This window comes from Rana temporaria, chromosome 5 (genome assembly GCF_905171775.1).
Source record: "Rana temporaria chromosome 5, aRanTem1.1, whole genome shotgun sequence".
In the NCBI taxonomy this organism is placed as follows: domain Eukaryota; kingdom Metazoa; phylum Chordata; class Amphibia; order Anura; family Ranidae; genus Rana; species Rana temporaria.
In genome coordinates this window covers 400973569-400989422 of record NC_053493.1, presented here as the reverse complement: position 1 = coordinate 400989422, position 15854 = coordinate 400973569, and the positions used below count along the sequence as shown (strand labels likewise).

The following is a 15854-nucleotide window of genomic DNA, read 5'->3' as shown; positions in this document are numbered from 1 at the left end:
CGTAGCGTATCGAATATACGCTACGCCGACGTAGCGCAGAGCAGCGAGCACAGTATTCACAAAGCAAATGCTCCCAACGTTGCGCCGGCGTAACGTAAATTCGTAGGCGTAAGCCGGCCTAATTCAAAGTAGGCGGAAGTGGGCGTGATCCATTTAAATGAAGTGTGACCTCATGCAAATGATGGGCCGAACGAACAGCGCATGCGCCGTCCCGTGGACGCAACCCAGTGCGCATGCTCAGAATCACGTCGGAAATACTCCCTAAGATACGTCGAATCACTGCCTATGACGTGAACGTAACCTACGCCCATCCCTATTCACGTACTACTACGTAAACGACGTAAAATACGACGGCTGTTCCCTGGTCCATACCTTTGCATGAGTTGCGTCTCATAAATGGGGAATAACTATACGCCGGACATAAGCCTTACGTAAACCGCGTATCTTAATGAGCCGGGCGCAAGTACGTTCGTGAATCGGCGTATCTCACTCATTTGCATATTCGAATCGTAAATCAATGGGAGCGCTCCTTGCGGCCAGCGTAAATATGCGCCTACGATACGACGGCGTAGGAAAGTTACATTGGTCGTAGGAAGCCTATTTTCAGGCGTATCTAGTTCTGTGGGCACGGCGCACAGATACGACGGCGCACATTTACACTTACGCGGCGTATCTCGAGATACGTCGGCGTAAGTGCTTTGTGAATCCGGACCATTGTGTCTAGGCACTGATGTGCTGACTTCATGGAGTAAAATATAGCCTGAAGGTCCATTGGTTGAAATAGAAAAAAATTACCAGTACTTGTGAGCAACAGTGGTCAGGTTGTTGGTGTTCAGTGGGAATCATTTTTCCATGTTCCTGACACCCAGTGTGAAGTATTTGCCCAGTCCCTGATGTCCATTATAAGCAGTTGCCAGTTCTGTGGCCCAGTGGGAAGTATTTGCCTGGTTCCTGTTGCCCAGCCCTTAGTACCAAGTGTGAAGTATTTACCCACTGCCTGATTCTCAGTGTGAATTATCTCCCCACTCCCTAATGTTCATTGTAAAAGTATTTGCCCAGTCCTTATCGCCTAGTGTGATGTTTTTGCCCAGTGAGATGTTTTTGCACAGTCCCTGTTGCCCAGTGTGGAATGTTTGTTTTGTCATTGAAACCCAGTGGAAAAAAAATTGCCTTGCTTCTGATGCTCAGTGATATCTGTCTTGTGCCTAATGCCCAATATGCAGTATCTGGCTAGTAGGAAGTATCTGTCCGGTCTTTATTGCCCAGAAGAAAGTGCCTCAGCTTCAAATGGCCACCAGTAATTATTTTTCTCAGTTACTGGAGCCTGGCAAAAAATTTTTTTTTCCCAGTGAGGGGCGCCTAATAGAAAGAATTTTTCCTAATCTATGGTGTCATTGAGAAGTATTCTTCCCAGTTGTAGATGCCTAGTGTGAAGTATTGTGCCGAGTTCCTTGAGCCTAGTCATAAATATTGTGGCCAGTCGTAGATGCCTGGTGTGAAGTATTGTGCCCAGTTCCTGGAGCCCAGTGAGGAGTATTGAACCAGTCTTAGATGCCCAGTGGGAAGTATTGTGCCGAGCTCCTGGAGCTTAGTGAGAAGTATTGTGCCCAGTTGTAGATGCCCAGTGGAATATGTTGTACCCAGTTCCCAGTGCCTAGTATGTATTGGGCTCAGTCAAAGATTCCTAGTTGAAAGTATTGTGTCCAGTTTCTGAAACCTAGTAAGAAGTGTTGTGCCGAGTTGTAGATGCCCAGTGGAAAGTATTGTGCCCAGTTCGTGGAGCCTAAAGAGAAGCATTGTACACAGTCGTAGATGACCAATGGGAAGTATTGTGCCCAGTTCCTGGAGCCTAGTGAGAAGTATGGTACACAGTCGTAGATGCCCAGTGAGAAGCATTGTGCCCAGTTGTAGATGCCCGGTGGGAAGTATTGTTTCCAGCTACTTGAGCCTAGTAAGAAGTATTGTGCCCAGTTGTAGATGCCCAGTGGAAAGTATTGTGACCAGCTCCTGGAGCCTAGTGAGAAATATTGTGTCCATTTGTAGATGCCCAGTGGGATATGTTGTACCCAGTTCCCAGTATGTATTGGGCTCAGTCACAGATTCTTAGTAGGAAGTAGTGGGTCCAGTTGCTGAAGCCTAGTAAGAAGTTTTGTGCCCAGTCGCAGATGCCCAGTGTGAAGTGTTGTGCCCAGTTCCTGAAACCTAGTAAGAAGTATTGTGCCCAGTCGCAGATGCCCAGTGTGAAGTATTGTGCCCAGTTCCTGGTCCCTAGTGAGAAGTATAGTGCCAAGTTGAAGATGCCCAGTGAGGATTATTGTGCCCAGTTCCTGGAGCCTAGTGAGAAATATTGGGCACAGTCGTACATGCCCAGTGAGAAGTATTGTGCCCAGTTGTAGATGCCCAGTGGGAAGTATTGTGTTTCCGATTCCTGGAGCATAATGAGAAGTTTTGTGCCCAGTTGTAGATGTCCCGTAGAAAGTGTTGTGCCTAGTTCCCAGTGACTAGCGAAATGTATTGGTCACAGTCATAGATTCCTAGTGGGAAGTATTGTGTTCAGTTCTTGAAGGCTAGTAAGAAGTATTGTGCCCAGTCGTAGATTGCCCTGTGTGAAGAATTGTGCCCAGTTCCTGGTCCCTAGTGAGAAGTATTGTGCCAAGTTTTAGATGCCCAGTGGGAAGTATTGTGCCCAGTTCTTGAAGTCTAGTAAGGAGTATTGTACACAGTCATAGATGACCAGTGTAAAGTATTGTGCCCAGTTCCTGAAGTCTAGTGAGAAGTATTGTACATATTTGTAGATGACCAGTGGGAAGTGTTGTGCCCCATTCCCAGTGCCTAGGGAAATGTATTAGGCTACTAGTCTTAGATGCCTAGTGGGAAGTATAATGTCTAGTTCCTGGAGCCCCTTGAGAAGTATTGTGTCCAGACGTAGATGCTTAGTTCTTGGTGCCTAGTGAGAAGTATTGTGCCCAGTTCCTGAAGTCTAGTCAGAAGAATTGTACATATTTGTAGATGACCAGTGGAAGTGTTGTGCCCCATTCCCAGTGCCTAGGGAAATGTATTAGGCTACTAGTCTTAGATGCCTAGTGGGAAGTATAATGTCTACAGTAGTTCCTGGAGCCCCTTGAGAAGTATTGTGTCCAGACGTAGATGCTTAGTTCTTGGTGCCTAGTGAGAAGTACTGGGCCCAGTTTCTGGAGCCTAGTTAGAAGTACTTTGCCCAGTTCCTGGAGCCTAGTGAGAATTACTGTGCCCAGTTCCTGGAGCCTAGCGAGAAGTACTGTGCCCAGTTCCTGGAGCCTAGCGAGAAGTACTGTTCCTAGTTCCTGTAGCCTAGTGAGAAGTACTGTGCCCAGTTCCTGGAGCCTAGTGAGAAGTACTGTGTCCAGTTCCTGGAGCATAGTAAGAAGTACTGTTCCAAGTTCCTGGAGCCTAGTGAGAAGTACTGTGCCCAGTTCCTGGAGCCTAGTGAGAAGTACTGTGCCCAGTTCCTGGAGCCTAGCGAGAAGTACTGCACCCAGTTTCTGGAGCCTAGTGAGAAGTACTGTGCCCAGTTCCTGGAGCCTAGCGAGAAGTACTGTGCCCAGTTCCGGGAGCCTAGCGAGAAGTACTGTGCCCAGTTCCTGGAGCCTAGTGAGAAGTACTGTGCCCAGTTCCTGGAGCATAGTAAGAAGTACTGTTCCCAGTTCCTGGAGCCTAGTGAGAAGTACTGTGTCCAGTTCCTGGGGCCTAGCGAGAAGTACTGTGCCCAGTTCCTGGAGCCTAGCGAGAAGTACTGTGCCCAGTTCCTGGAGCCTAGTGAGAAGTACTGTGCCCAGTTCCTGGAGCCTAGCTAGAAGTACTTTGCCCAGTTCCGGGAGCCTAGCGTGAAGTACTGTGGCCAGTTCCTGGAGCCTAGCAAGAAGTACTGTGCCCAGTTCCTGGAGCCTAGCGAGAAGTACTGTGCCCAGTTCCTGGAGCCTAGCGAGAAGTACTGTGCCCAGTTCCTGGAGCCTAGTGAGAAGTACTGTGCCCAGTTCCTGGAACCTAATGAGAAGTATTGAACCAGTTGTAGATGCCCAGAGGGAAGTATTGTGTCCAGTTCCTGGAGCATAGTGAGACCTACTGTGCTCAGTTCCTGGAGCCTAGTGAGTAGTATTGTGACCAGTCATAGATGCCCAGTAAGAAGTGTTTTGCCCAGTTCTTGCCCAGTAGTGAGAAGTATTGTGTCCAATATCTGGAGTCTAGTGAGAAGTTTCGAACCAATCATAGATGCCCAGTAGGAAGTATTGTGTCCAGTTCCCATTTTCTAACGAAAAATACTGTGCCCAGTGGGAATAATTTTGGCTAATCCTTGCTGCTCAGGGGGTAGTATACTTTATAGTCCTGATGGGGACTATAAACATCCTTCTCTAGTTCCTGGTGGTAAGTATATAATTCCATCGCCTGAAACATAGTGGGAGGTATACCACCAAGTCATGAGGCTCAGTGGGATGTTAAATGCCCATTAAAAGAAAACAAAGGGGTAGATTCAGAGAGCAATTACGCCTGCGTATCCATAGATACGCAGCGAAATTGCTAAGTAGCGCTGGCGTATCTACTTTCTGTATTCAGAAAGCTAGATACGCCGACTGTAGCCTAAGATACGACTGGCATAAGTCTCTTATGCCGTCGTATCTTAGGGTGCATTCTGACGCTGGCTGCTAGGTGGCGCACCCGTAGTTGTCAGCGTAGTGTATGCAAATTGCATACTTACGCCGATTCACAAACGTACGTGCGGCCGGCGCTCGTTTTTTACGTCGTTTGCGTACGTCGTTTTCGCCGTAAGGCTGCTCCTGCTATTAGGAGGCGCAGCCAATGTTAAGTATGGACGTCGTTCCCGCGTCACGATTTCAAAATTTTACGTTGTTTGCATAAGTCGTCCGTGAATGGCGCTGGACGCCATTTACGTTCACGTCGATACCAATGACGTCCTTGCGACGTCAATTACTGCAATGCACGTCGGGAAATTTAAGGGACGGCGCATGCGCAGTACGTTCGGAGCGGGAGCGCGCCTAATTTAAATGATCCACGCCCCCTACGGGATCATTTGAGATACGCGCGCTTACGCCGGCCCCTTTTACGCTACGCCGCCGCAACTTTACAGGCAAGTGCTTTGTGAATCAAGCACTTGCCTGTAAAACTTGCAGCCGCGTAACGTAAATGTCATACGTTACGCCGCCGCAGTTTTGCACGCCCCTACCTGAATCTGGCCCAAAGAAAACTATTTTTACTTATTCCTATACTGTTCCTCCTTATCTGTATCATTTATATTTTGAAATATTGCACCCCTTCTCTTCAACCCCCCCCCCCCCTCCGTCTTCCCCCTTCAGATTATTATGTGCGCCTGTTACAAACCTTTCCTGCGATACAAGCTCTGGGGCTTATGGTTCAGCACAATGTCACAAGTAGCTGGAACGAGGTCCGTATAGTTATTACAATTCCATGTGTCCGGGTATATGATACACGTGAAGAATTGCTTCATCGAGTCCTGCAATTCTACCAGACGACACCAGGACTCTTCTTCTTTACAGCCTACAAAGGAAGCAGACAAAGTGGATTTTCCATCTACAGCCAATGTAAAACCGTCCAACAAAAACCTATCCGATTTCACTGGAGCTCCACTCACCTAATGATTGCTGATTGAACTGTTTACACTGAAATATTACCTTCTGGCACTCTAAAAATCCACATACTAATCCGAGTATGAGTTACAATGGGCAATGCTACAATTTTGTCACAAACAGCGACCAAAATACAGCTTTTCTCATTACGGTAAATGGAAATTATAATGGTTTGGGGTCCTTTTTAAGTTAACATAATAAAAAATATTAATAAATATTTATACATCAATCAGCCATAACTTCCTGACCAATGACCGGTAAAGTAAATAACATGGATTATGCTGGTACAACGGAATCTGAAAGTGGGTGGGATATATTAGGCAGCAAGTGAAGTTGAAGTGTCCCTGAAGTTGAAAGCAGAAAAATGGTCATTGCAATTTGTGTTCATCAATTTATTCCAGTTTGTGTCCTGCTACATGCTTTTGGTAAAAAAAAATCCCAATAAGTGTATATTGATTGGTTTGCACAAAGGTTATAGCGTTTACAAACTATGGGATATATATATTTTTTAATAGTAATGGCGGTGATCAGCAACTTATAGCAGGACTGAGATATTGTGGCGGACAAATCAGACACTAACTGACACTTTTTTGGGGACAAGTGACATTATTAGTGATCAGTGCTTAAAATATGCACTGGTACGCCTCGTACAGACGAGCAAACATGTACGATGAAACCGGTCCGCCGGACCGTTTTCACCGTACATGTCTGCCCGGGGATTTCTGTATGGTGGCTGTACTCACCATCATACAGAAATCCGCGCCTAAACAATACGTGGGGCGTGGCCGCGCCGTCGCCGCGACAATGACGCGGCGACGTGGGCGGCCCTGTTAGTTCAATGCTTCCACGCATGCGTCGAAGTCATTCGACGCATGCGAGGGATGGCGGGCACTCGGACATGTACGGTAGGTCTGTACAGACGACCGAACATGTCCGATGGACAGGATTCCAGCAGGCTGTTTTAAAACAAGTTGGGAAATATTTGCCCGCTGGAAAAAGGCCCGGCGGGGAAATGTACGCTGGAATCCTGTCCGCTCGGGCCTACACACGACCGAACATGTCTGCTGAAACTGGTCCGCGGACCAGTTTCAGCAGACATGTTCGGTCGTGTGTACGGGGCCTTACTGTACTAATGACACTGGCAGGGAAGGGGTTAACACCAGGGGTGATCAAAGGGGTTAACTGTGTGCCTAGCGTGGGCTGGATTCACAAAGAGTTACGCCGGCGTATCAGTAGATACGCCAACGTAACTCAGAATCTAAGCCCGTTGTAAGTTTGAGTGTATGCTCAAACTGAGATACACTTAAACCTAGCTAAGATACGACGGCTTGCGCCGTTGTATCTTAGGGTGCAATTTTTCCGCTGGCCGCTAGGTGGCGCTTCCGTTGATTTTGGCGTAGAATATGTAAATGACTAGATACGCCGATTGACGAACGTACGCTTGCCCGTCACAGTAAAGATAAGCCATTTCCGTAAGAGGTACGCCGGCGTAAAGATTAAACTGCCCCCTAGGTGGCCTAGCCAATGTTAAGTATGGCCGTCGTTCCCGCGTCGAAATTTGAAAATTTTACGTCGTTAGCGTAAGTCGTCCGTGAATGGGGCTGGACGTAATTTACGTTCACGTCGAAACCAATACGTCCTTGCGGCGTACTTTGGAGCAATGCACACTGGGATATGTACACGGACGGCGCATGCGCCGTTCGTAAAAAACGTCAATCACGTCGGGTCACCACCAATTTACATAAAACACGCCCCCCTCATCCTCATTTGAATTAGGCTCGCTTACGCCGGCCCCATTTACGCTAGGCCGCCGTAAGTTAGGAGGCAAGTGCTTTGTGAATACAGCACTTGCCTCTGACTTAAAGCGGCGTAGCGTAAATACGATACGCTACGCCGCCGTAAAAATGCGCAGATCTACGTGAATCCAGCCAATAATGTTTCAGTGTAGTGGGGGAGGTGCTTTTACTAGTGGAAGACATGGATCGGTGTTCCTGCTTTACAGGAACACATCATCCATGCCTTCTGTACACAAAGAATAGGAATCTGCCTGGTATACATAGGCAGACTGGCATTCTGTCAGTATAACAAACGATTAGTGGGTGCCGGTGGACATTGGAAGCGCAGGACCTGCTGATCAGCTCACGCTTTGTAAAATCCCGACAGGAGTGTGCCGCAGGCGGTTTGCACTTGCGCCCAAAGCCGGACGTGCAGAATCACTAGTCAATTTCCTCCACCCCAAACTCGCTCATCCATGTCTTTATGGTCCTTGCTTTGTGCACTGCTGTGCAGTCATGTTGGAACAGGAAGAGGCCGTCCCCAAACTGTTCCCACAAAGTTGGGAGCATGAAATTGTCCAAAATATCTTGGTATGCTGACGTCTTAAGAGTTCCCTTCACTGGAACTAAGGCAACCCCCACACCATAATCCCCCCTCCACCAAATAATTTGGACCAGTGCACACACGCGGTGCTGCCGAGGACGAGTTTAAACAAATCGCCGCTCCGCCCACCCACTGGGGTCTTTAATTTTTCTGGAGAAGAAATTGGCGATAAAGCATTTTTTTACGTCGTTTACGTTAGGCTTTTTCCGGCGTAAGGTTGCTCCTGCTGATATGAGGCGCACGCAATGTTAAGTATGGACGTCGTTCCCGTGTCGAATTTTGAAATTTTTACGTCGTTTGCGTAAGTCGTTCGCGAATAGGGCTTTGCGTAAATTACGTCCACGTCGAAAGCATTGACGGTTTGTGGCGGAATTTCGAGCATGCGCCGTTCGTTAAAGACGTCATTTACGTGGGGTCATGTTTTATTTACATAAAACACACCGCCGCAACTTACGGAGCAAGTGCTTTGTGAATACTGCACTTGCCCGTCTAAGTTGCGGAGGCGTAGCGTAAATAGGATGCGCTACGCCCGCACAAACTTACGGTGGGCTTGATGAATCTAGCCCATAGTGTATATTATAAAACCAAAGGCTTGAAGTCATACTCACGGGAAAGACACCAGTTCTGGGCTTGTTCGGGTGTGTAACGATCTTTGGCAATCCAGTACTCTGTGTGTGCTACGACAATATCTTGGTTTATCACAACTTCATTATCATTTACAGGAAGGAACAAGTCCCGTACAGACTCTGCAGAGAGATGGAACAGGTAGTGTAATATTAAAGCAGGCAGTGAAGAGGCAGTTTGACAGTGGATAGTTGGAGTCCCTGGTCTAAGACATTGGTAAGTAAATGGACGGTCAGACTGCCAAAAACGTTACCGTATATACTCGAGTATAAGCCGAGTTTTTCAGCTGAAAATGCCCCCCTCGGCTTATACTCGAGTCACCTTTTTGCACCTGATCCCGGATTTGGGGACCCGGTACCGGCCGGCCGTAGCTTTCCTTGAACCTCAAACTTGGCACACGTTCAGCCCCCTCTTCCTCTACAAGTGTGCAAAGTTTGTTGTCCGGGGGACCTGCGATCTTTCAAAGCCGGGCACCCCTTTCATAGACTCCCATGTTAAACTGTAATTTCTCTGGTGAATTTGGGGACCTGGTACCGGCCGATCGTAGGTTCCCTGTAGCCCCATTTCTCCTCTACAAGTGTGCAAAGTTGGTTGTCTGGGGGACCCACGGCTGGGGAGCACCAATTTTTCAAAACCTGGCACCTCTTCCATAGACTCCCATGTTAAACATCAGTCTAGTCATGGGCACAGTGAGGCATGGGCACAGTGAGGCATGGGCACAGTGAGGCATGCACATGGACACAGTGAGGCACAGTGAGGCATGCACATGGACATCCTAGGCTTGTACTCAAGTCAATACGTTTTCCCAGTTTTATGTGGTAAAATTAGGTGCGTCGGCTTATATTCGGGTCGGCTTATGCTCGAGTATACACGGTATATATAAACCCGATTTATAACGGTAACTCCACTTTCATTAAAATAAAAATAGCAAAGAAAAAAATTATACAGTCTATACAATTGCGACACAAGTCATATTGTATTTGAATGTAATTATAAATTATCTTTCCTTTTCCATCTGCAGCTGCTGTAATTTTCTGTAAAATTAAATATTGCAACCTGGAGGCGTTCTTTACACAGATTGTATACAGAACTCCCCCCAGGTATGTTATTTCCTGCTTGTGTGATTGGCTCACTGATTTTCCCAGAAGTCTGCGCTAAGATACAAGTCAGATTTTGGGCATCCCCTGCAACAAAAATTAAAAATTTTGGTGAAATACTCCCAAAGGGAAATCTAAAGGGATGCAGACTCTTAGCCAGATTCATAGAGAGTTACGCCGTCATAACTCTGAATCTACGCCGACATTAATTTAAGCGTATTCTGGAAACCAGATATGCTTAAATTAGGCTAATATACAAGCGGCGTAAGTCTCCTACGCCGTTGTATCTTAAAAGTGTAATTTTTAGGCTGGCCGCTAGGTGGCGCTTTCGTTGAGTTCAGCGTTGAATATGTAAATGATTAGATACGCCCATTCACGAACGTACGTGCGCCCGTCGCAGTAAAGATACGCCGTTTCCGTAAGAGATACGCCGCGTAAAGATAAAGCTGCCCCCTAGGAGGCGTAGTCAATGTTAAGTATGGCCGTCGTTCCCGCGTCGAAATTTGAAAATTTTACGTCGTTTGCGTAAGTCGTCCGTTAATGGGGCTGGACGTAATTTACGTTCACGTCGAAACCAATACATCGTTGCGGCGTACTTTGGAGCAATGCACACTGGGATATGTACACGGGCGCGCATGCGCCGTTTGTAAAAAAACGTCAATCACGTCGGGTCACCCCCCAATAGCATAAAACACGCCCCCTCATCCTCATTTGAATTAGGCGCGCTTACGCCGGCCCCATTTACGCTACGCCGCCGTAAGTTAGGAGGCAAGTACTTTGTGAATACAGTACTTGCCTCTCTGACTTAAGGCGGAGTAGCGTAAATACGATACGCTGCGCCGCCTTAAAGATACGCGCACCTACCTGAATCCGGCTATCTGTCATCTTCCTTATTAGAGCCCTAGAGGATCAGATGTTTAACTCCAAAAGCCTCATGTAAAAAAAAAACAACTTTCCAATTACTTGTGAGGGGTTTGGTTTGAATATTGAAATATTATTAAAGGAGTTGTAAAGGAAAAAAATGTTTTGCCTAAAATGAATGTCTGCAAGGTAGACAGACAGAATAGTGTAATGATTCTGTTAAAAAACGAGTAAATACCTATTAAATTCCTTCATCTATATCACCTCCGGCATTCTAGTGTCTGTTCTCTCATTCACTTCCTGGTTTGCATCGTTCGTTCATGTAAGAACTACATTTCCCAGTGTGAATTGCAGCACGCCCGGTAATTCACACCTCCTTGAAGTCTCTAACACGTAGAGAGCGTCCTGACGCACAGAAGTTGTTTCCCAGGAGGGGGCGAGCACGTTACTGACTACCGCAGTAAAGCCTCCCTTCACGGTGGTGAGTAACAATCAGACAAGCAGGAAGTGAACAGAACAGAGAAGAAATAGAGCAACTTCTGAGCAAAAACGAACAACGAGGAAGTGAAAAGAGGAATGTCTGCAGGTAAAGGATGCTTATTATGAAAAAAAAAAAATCCTTTACAACCCCTTTAATATTGAAATAATATTTATTTTAATATCCATTGAAATAAACACATTACTGTATTCTTAAATAGGGGGAAGCAATAAAATCAGATACCTGTAATATTAGAATTGTTCTGGGAAGTCCTCTGCGGACATTCAGCCTCATTGGTCACAGTCCTAACATCTGCAATACAACACCAATATTATTTTCCAGAAGAAAAAAATAATTAGCTTTTCATGAATATATGTTGTTTTATTGTTTATCTTTTCATCGAGCATATTGGACTGACACTGTATGTATTATACCAGGCAATCGCGGCCCGCGTTCCGATTTTGAATGGCCCGCCTGGTCATTTTAACATGCATGTCTTTTGTGGCCCCCATCGAATCCCCGAGCGCCTGGGGCCACAAAAGAAATACTGTATTTATTGGTGTATAACACTCACTTTTTTACCCTGAAAATAGAGGGTAAACTTTGCCTGCGTGTTATACACAGGGGGCTGTGGAACATTTTTTTCCTGAAACTTCCCTCTAAGGCCGTGTACTAACGAGCAAACATGTACGATGAAACCGTTTTCACCGTACATGTCTGCCCGAGGGCTTCTGTACGATGGTTGTACTAACCATCGTACAGAGGTCCGCGCGTAAACAATACGCGGGGGGGGGCCGCGTCGTCGCCACGACGATGACGCGGCGATGACACGGCGACGTGGGCGGGCCTGCCATTTAAATGCTTCCACGCATGCGTCAAACTCATTCGACGCATGCGAGGGATGGCGGGCGCTCGGACATATACGGTAGGTCTGTACTGACGACCGTACATGTCCGAGCGGGCAGGATTCCAGCGGGCGGTTTTAAAACACATCCAGGAATATTTGTCTGCTGGGAAAAGGCCCGGCGGGCAAATGTTTGCTGGAAATCTGCCCGCTCGCGCCTACACACGACCGAACATGTATGCTGAAACTGGCCCGCGGACCAGTTTCAGCATACATGTTTGGTCGTGTGTACGGGTCCTTAAAGTTAGGGTGCGTGTTATACGCTTGTGCGTGTTATACGCCGATAAATACGGTACATGTTGGCTGCCTTGGAGGAGGCGAGACGAGCGCTGTGCATACAGGAGTACTTCCTGTTTACACGGTGACCTGTGTAAAAGGAAGTCCCGTCTCCTGCGCTGCCATTGTACGACTGTTCTGTCCATCACAGGAGGCGGGACTTTTGAGAGGCCGCCGATAAAACAGGAAATTCTCCTGTATGTCTGGCGCTTGTCCCGCCCAATCCCTGTCTCCTCCAATGCTGCAGATGAATGAATCAGGCTGCAATGGTGAGGCTGCATTCAGGGCAAGGGAGGTGGTGCATTCAGGGCAAGGGGGTGTTGCATTCAGGGCAAGGGGGGTGGTGCATTCAGGGCAAGGGGGGTGGTGCATTCAGGGCAAGGGGTGTTGCATTCAGGGCAAGGGGGGTGGTGCATTCAGGGCAAGGGAGGTGGTGCATTCAGGGCAAGGGGGTGTTGCATTCAGGGCAAGGGGGGTGGTGCATTCAGGGCAAGGGGGGTGGTGCATTCAGGGCAAGGGGGGTGGTGCATTCAGGGCAAGGGGGGTGGTGCATTTATGGCACTTGTGAGGCTGTATTGATGGGCAGTGACCTTTATTTTGTCACAGTCACAGTTCTTTATTTAAAATTTAAGATTTTTTAAAGTGAACGTGCGTGTTGTACGCCAATAAATACGGTATATCCAAATATCACGCTCAAGCTCACCTCTTCATCACACACAGCCACAAAGGCAGAAGAATTATTTTTGGGTAGTGTATTAGTTGCTCGAACGAATACACTTAGACCGAATTTTAATGGTTCACAGAATGTCAGGCAAAATGGTCGGCCCTCACGCATGTTCACTTCATCAAATCTGGCCCTCTTTGAAAAAAGTTTGGACACCCCTGTATTATACAGTCTATTGCAACTCCCTCCATGTTGGCCATCTTCTACTCAGACTACCCCCCTTCAGTCCATCATGAACACTACTACCAGACACATCCACCTTACCAACCACTCAGAGTCTACCACCCCTCTCTACTGGCCCCTCCACTGGTATCCACTTACCCAACTAACTAACTTACCCAACTAATAAAATTCTAAATCCTAACAACTTACAAAGCCATCCCCAACTTTGCCCCCAGCGACATTACCAACCTCTTTCAAAATATCACTCAAACCATCCTCTCCTCCCCAGACATCCTGCTCTCTAGCTCCCTCGTCGCCTCCTCCCATGCTCTGAAACTCCAGAACCTCTCCCTTCCTCTGAAACTCCCTAACCCAGTGCTTCTCAAATAGTGGGGCGCGCCCCCCAGGGGGGGCCCGAGGCTCCATAAAGGGGGGCTCGTTCCGGACCGCGGCCATCGCTCCATTTAGTATCCGCTTCTGTCCCCAGCCTCCTCCGCTAGTTAGAGGAGCGGACGGCGGGAGGCGGGACATTTTTGAACTGGGGGACGGGACCAGAGAGGTAGCAGCCTGTCATGTTGGACGGCAGGTGATTGGCTGCTAGGAGGCGGTCCTAGCAGCCAATCACCAGTTCGCCCAAAAGTCTCCCCGCCCCGCCCAGTGCTGCTGCGGCGTCACTTGACGAATGTCCCGCCTCCTGCTCTCCGCACTGAAAAGTTACAGGTAGGAGTGGAGAGGGAGGAAGGGAGGAAAAATATATGGAAATGTTAAGGACGAGGAGTGGGGGCTGTGCTGTGGGGGGAAAAGGGGGGTTATGTGATGGGGGAAACTGTGTGCAGGATATGTGATGGGGGTCATGTAAAGGGGGCAATACTTTGTGGGGGGGGTATGTGATGGGGTCATGTAAAGGGGGCAATACTGTGTGGGGGGATATGTGATGGGGCAATACTGTGTGGGGGGATATGTGATGGGGCAATACTGTGTGTGGGGGGATATGTGAAGAAGGGCAATACTGTGTGTGGGGGGATATGTGAAGAAGGGCAATACTGTGTGTGGGGGGATATGTGAAGAAGGGCAATACTGTGCATGGGGGGATATGTGAAGAAGGGCAATACTGTGTGGGGGGATATGTGGATACAGTGTTATGCAGAAGTGTACTTATAACAATTTTATAGACAAATGATACTATTTACAGTCGCGCGGGGGGCGCGAAATGTTTTCTTCTTCCTAGGGGGGGGGGGCATGACAGAAAATAATTGAGAAGCACTGCCCTAACCCAACTTGTCCGGCTGTCTTCTACACTGTCCACCTTAAGGCGACCCCTGAAAACTCATCCTTGGGGAAGACTATCCCACCTCTGCCTAACAACTCCGCTTTTCTTTCTTCATCAACTCATCCCTCACAGTTATTACCTTTTGTATCACTTGCCTGTCCCTTTTAGATTGTAAGCTCTCACGAACAGGGCCTTCTGGACCTTTGTGTATTAAATTGTATTGTAACTGTACTGTCTCCCTTTCCTTTTTTTAAATGGATGACAACTGTCGGCACTACAGTAGTACCTTGGATTACGAGCAAAATTTGTTACAGAAGAATGCTTGTAATCCAAAGCACTCGTATATCAAAGCAAGTTTCCCCATAGGAAATAATGAAAACTCAGATAATCTGTTCCACAGCCACTGCTGATCTTTACAGTATTGTATGTAGCCAGAGGTGCAGGGGGACCCGTGTGTATGCAGTACCGCATGCGGCCAGAGGTGCGGGGGGCGCCGGAGACACTAGGGAACCGAGTGTCTCTGGGTGTCTCTAATGCCTCGTACATACGGTTGGACTTCTGACCGCGCAAAAGTCCGCCATGACCCCGTCGGAAGTCTGACGAACAAAAAGAGAACAGGTCCGTCGGACTTCCGACAAAAAAAGTCAGATGGAGGCTACACACGGCCGGACTTTCCGAGAAAAAGGCCCGTCTGACTTTATTTCCTGGAAAGTCTGGCCGTGTGTATGAGGCATCAGTGTCTCCGAGCGTCTCCAAGTGTCTTTGAGCGTCTCCAAGTGTCTTCAAACGTCTCTGAGTATCTCTGAGCGTCACCGGCGCCCCTGCACCTCTGGCCAAATGCGGTACTGCACACCCCAGCGGCCTGAATCCTGCTCATCTTGCTAGACAATGCTCACAAAGCGAGTCAGGATTTTAAAAAAAACAAATAGCTTGTATTGTGAAAAACTTGTAAACCACCTTACTCGCAGTCCGAGGTTCCCCTGTATATAAGTAATTATTATATTACTTTAAAAAGGACAGTCCACCCAGAATTGATATTTTAGTGTTTGGTAGATGCTGTTATCTTTCATCTCTAATGGTGAGATCTCTGCACTCAGTTGTCAGATTTGTACACCAGATGTGGTCATTATGAAGGGCTTCCGCCATCTTTGCTGGATTTTTAATTACCCGTAAACCCCTGTGAAGTCCTTTTGGACGAAACACGTAGGTTAGAGATAACAGGGTGAAATTATCACGCCCAAAGGGGTGTTCAGTGAATGATTTACTATACTCCCATAGCATGAAAGTGGAAAGCTTTTAAAACCAGGAAGCCGGGACGATTTGCGTTCCACGGCTTCAGACCGGAAGTGACGTAAAGACGCTAGAAGCTCTACCCTACGCGTTTCATCAAGACGTCACCTGGGGCCAGATGACGAAGCGCGCCACTTCTAATTTGAAGCC

General features: G+C 47.7%; 1 protein-coding gene across 1 annotated transcript in view; it reads right to left on the bottom strand.

Moving 5' to 3' along the window:
• TG (thyroglobulin) overlaps positions 1-15854 on the bottom strand; it is a 426102-nt gene that overhangs the window by 241070 nt on the left and 169178 nt on the right. The window contains exons 29-31 of the mRNA XM_040354673.1: positions 11322-11390; positions 8627-8764; positions 5374-5550 (exon numbers count right to left, since the gene is read on the bottom strand). Of these exons, the coding sequence (XP_040210607.1) occupies positions 5374-5550; positions 8627-8764; positions 11322-11390 (384 nt within the window). The remainder of the gene's footprint in view (positions 1-5373; positions 5551-8626; positions 8765-11321; positions 11391-15854) is intronic.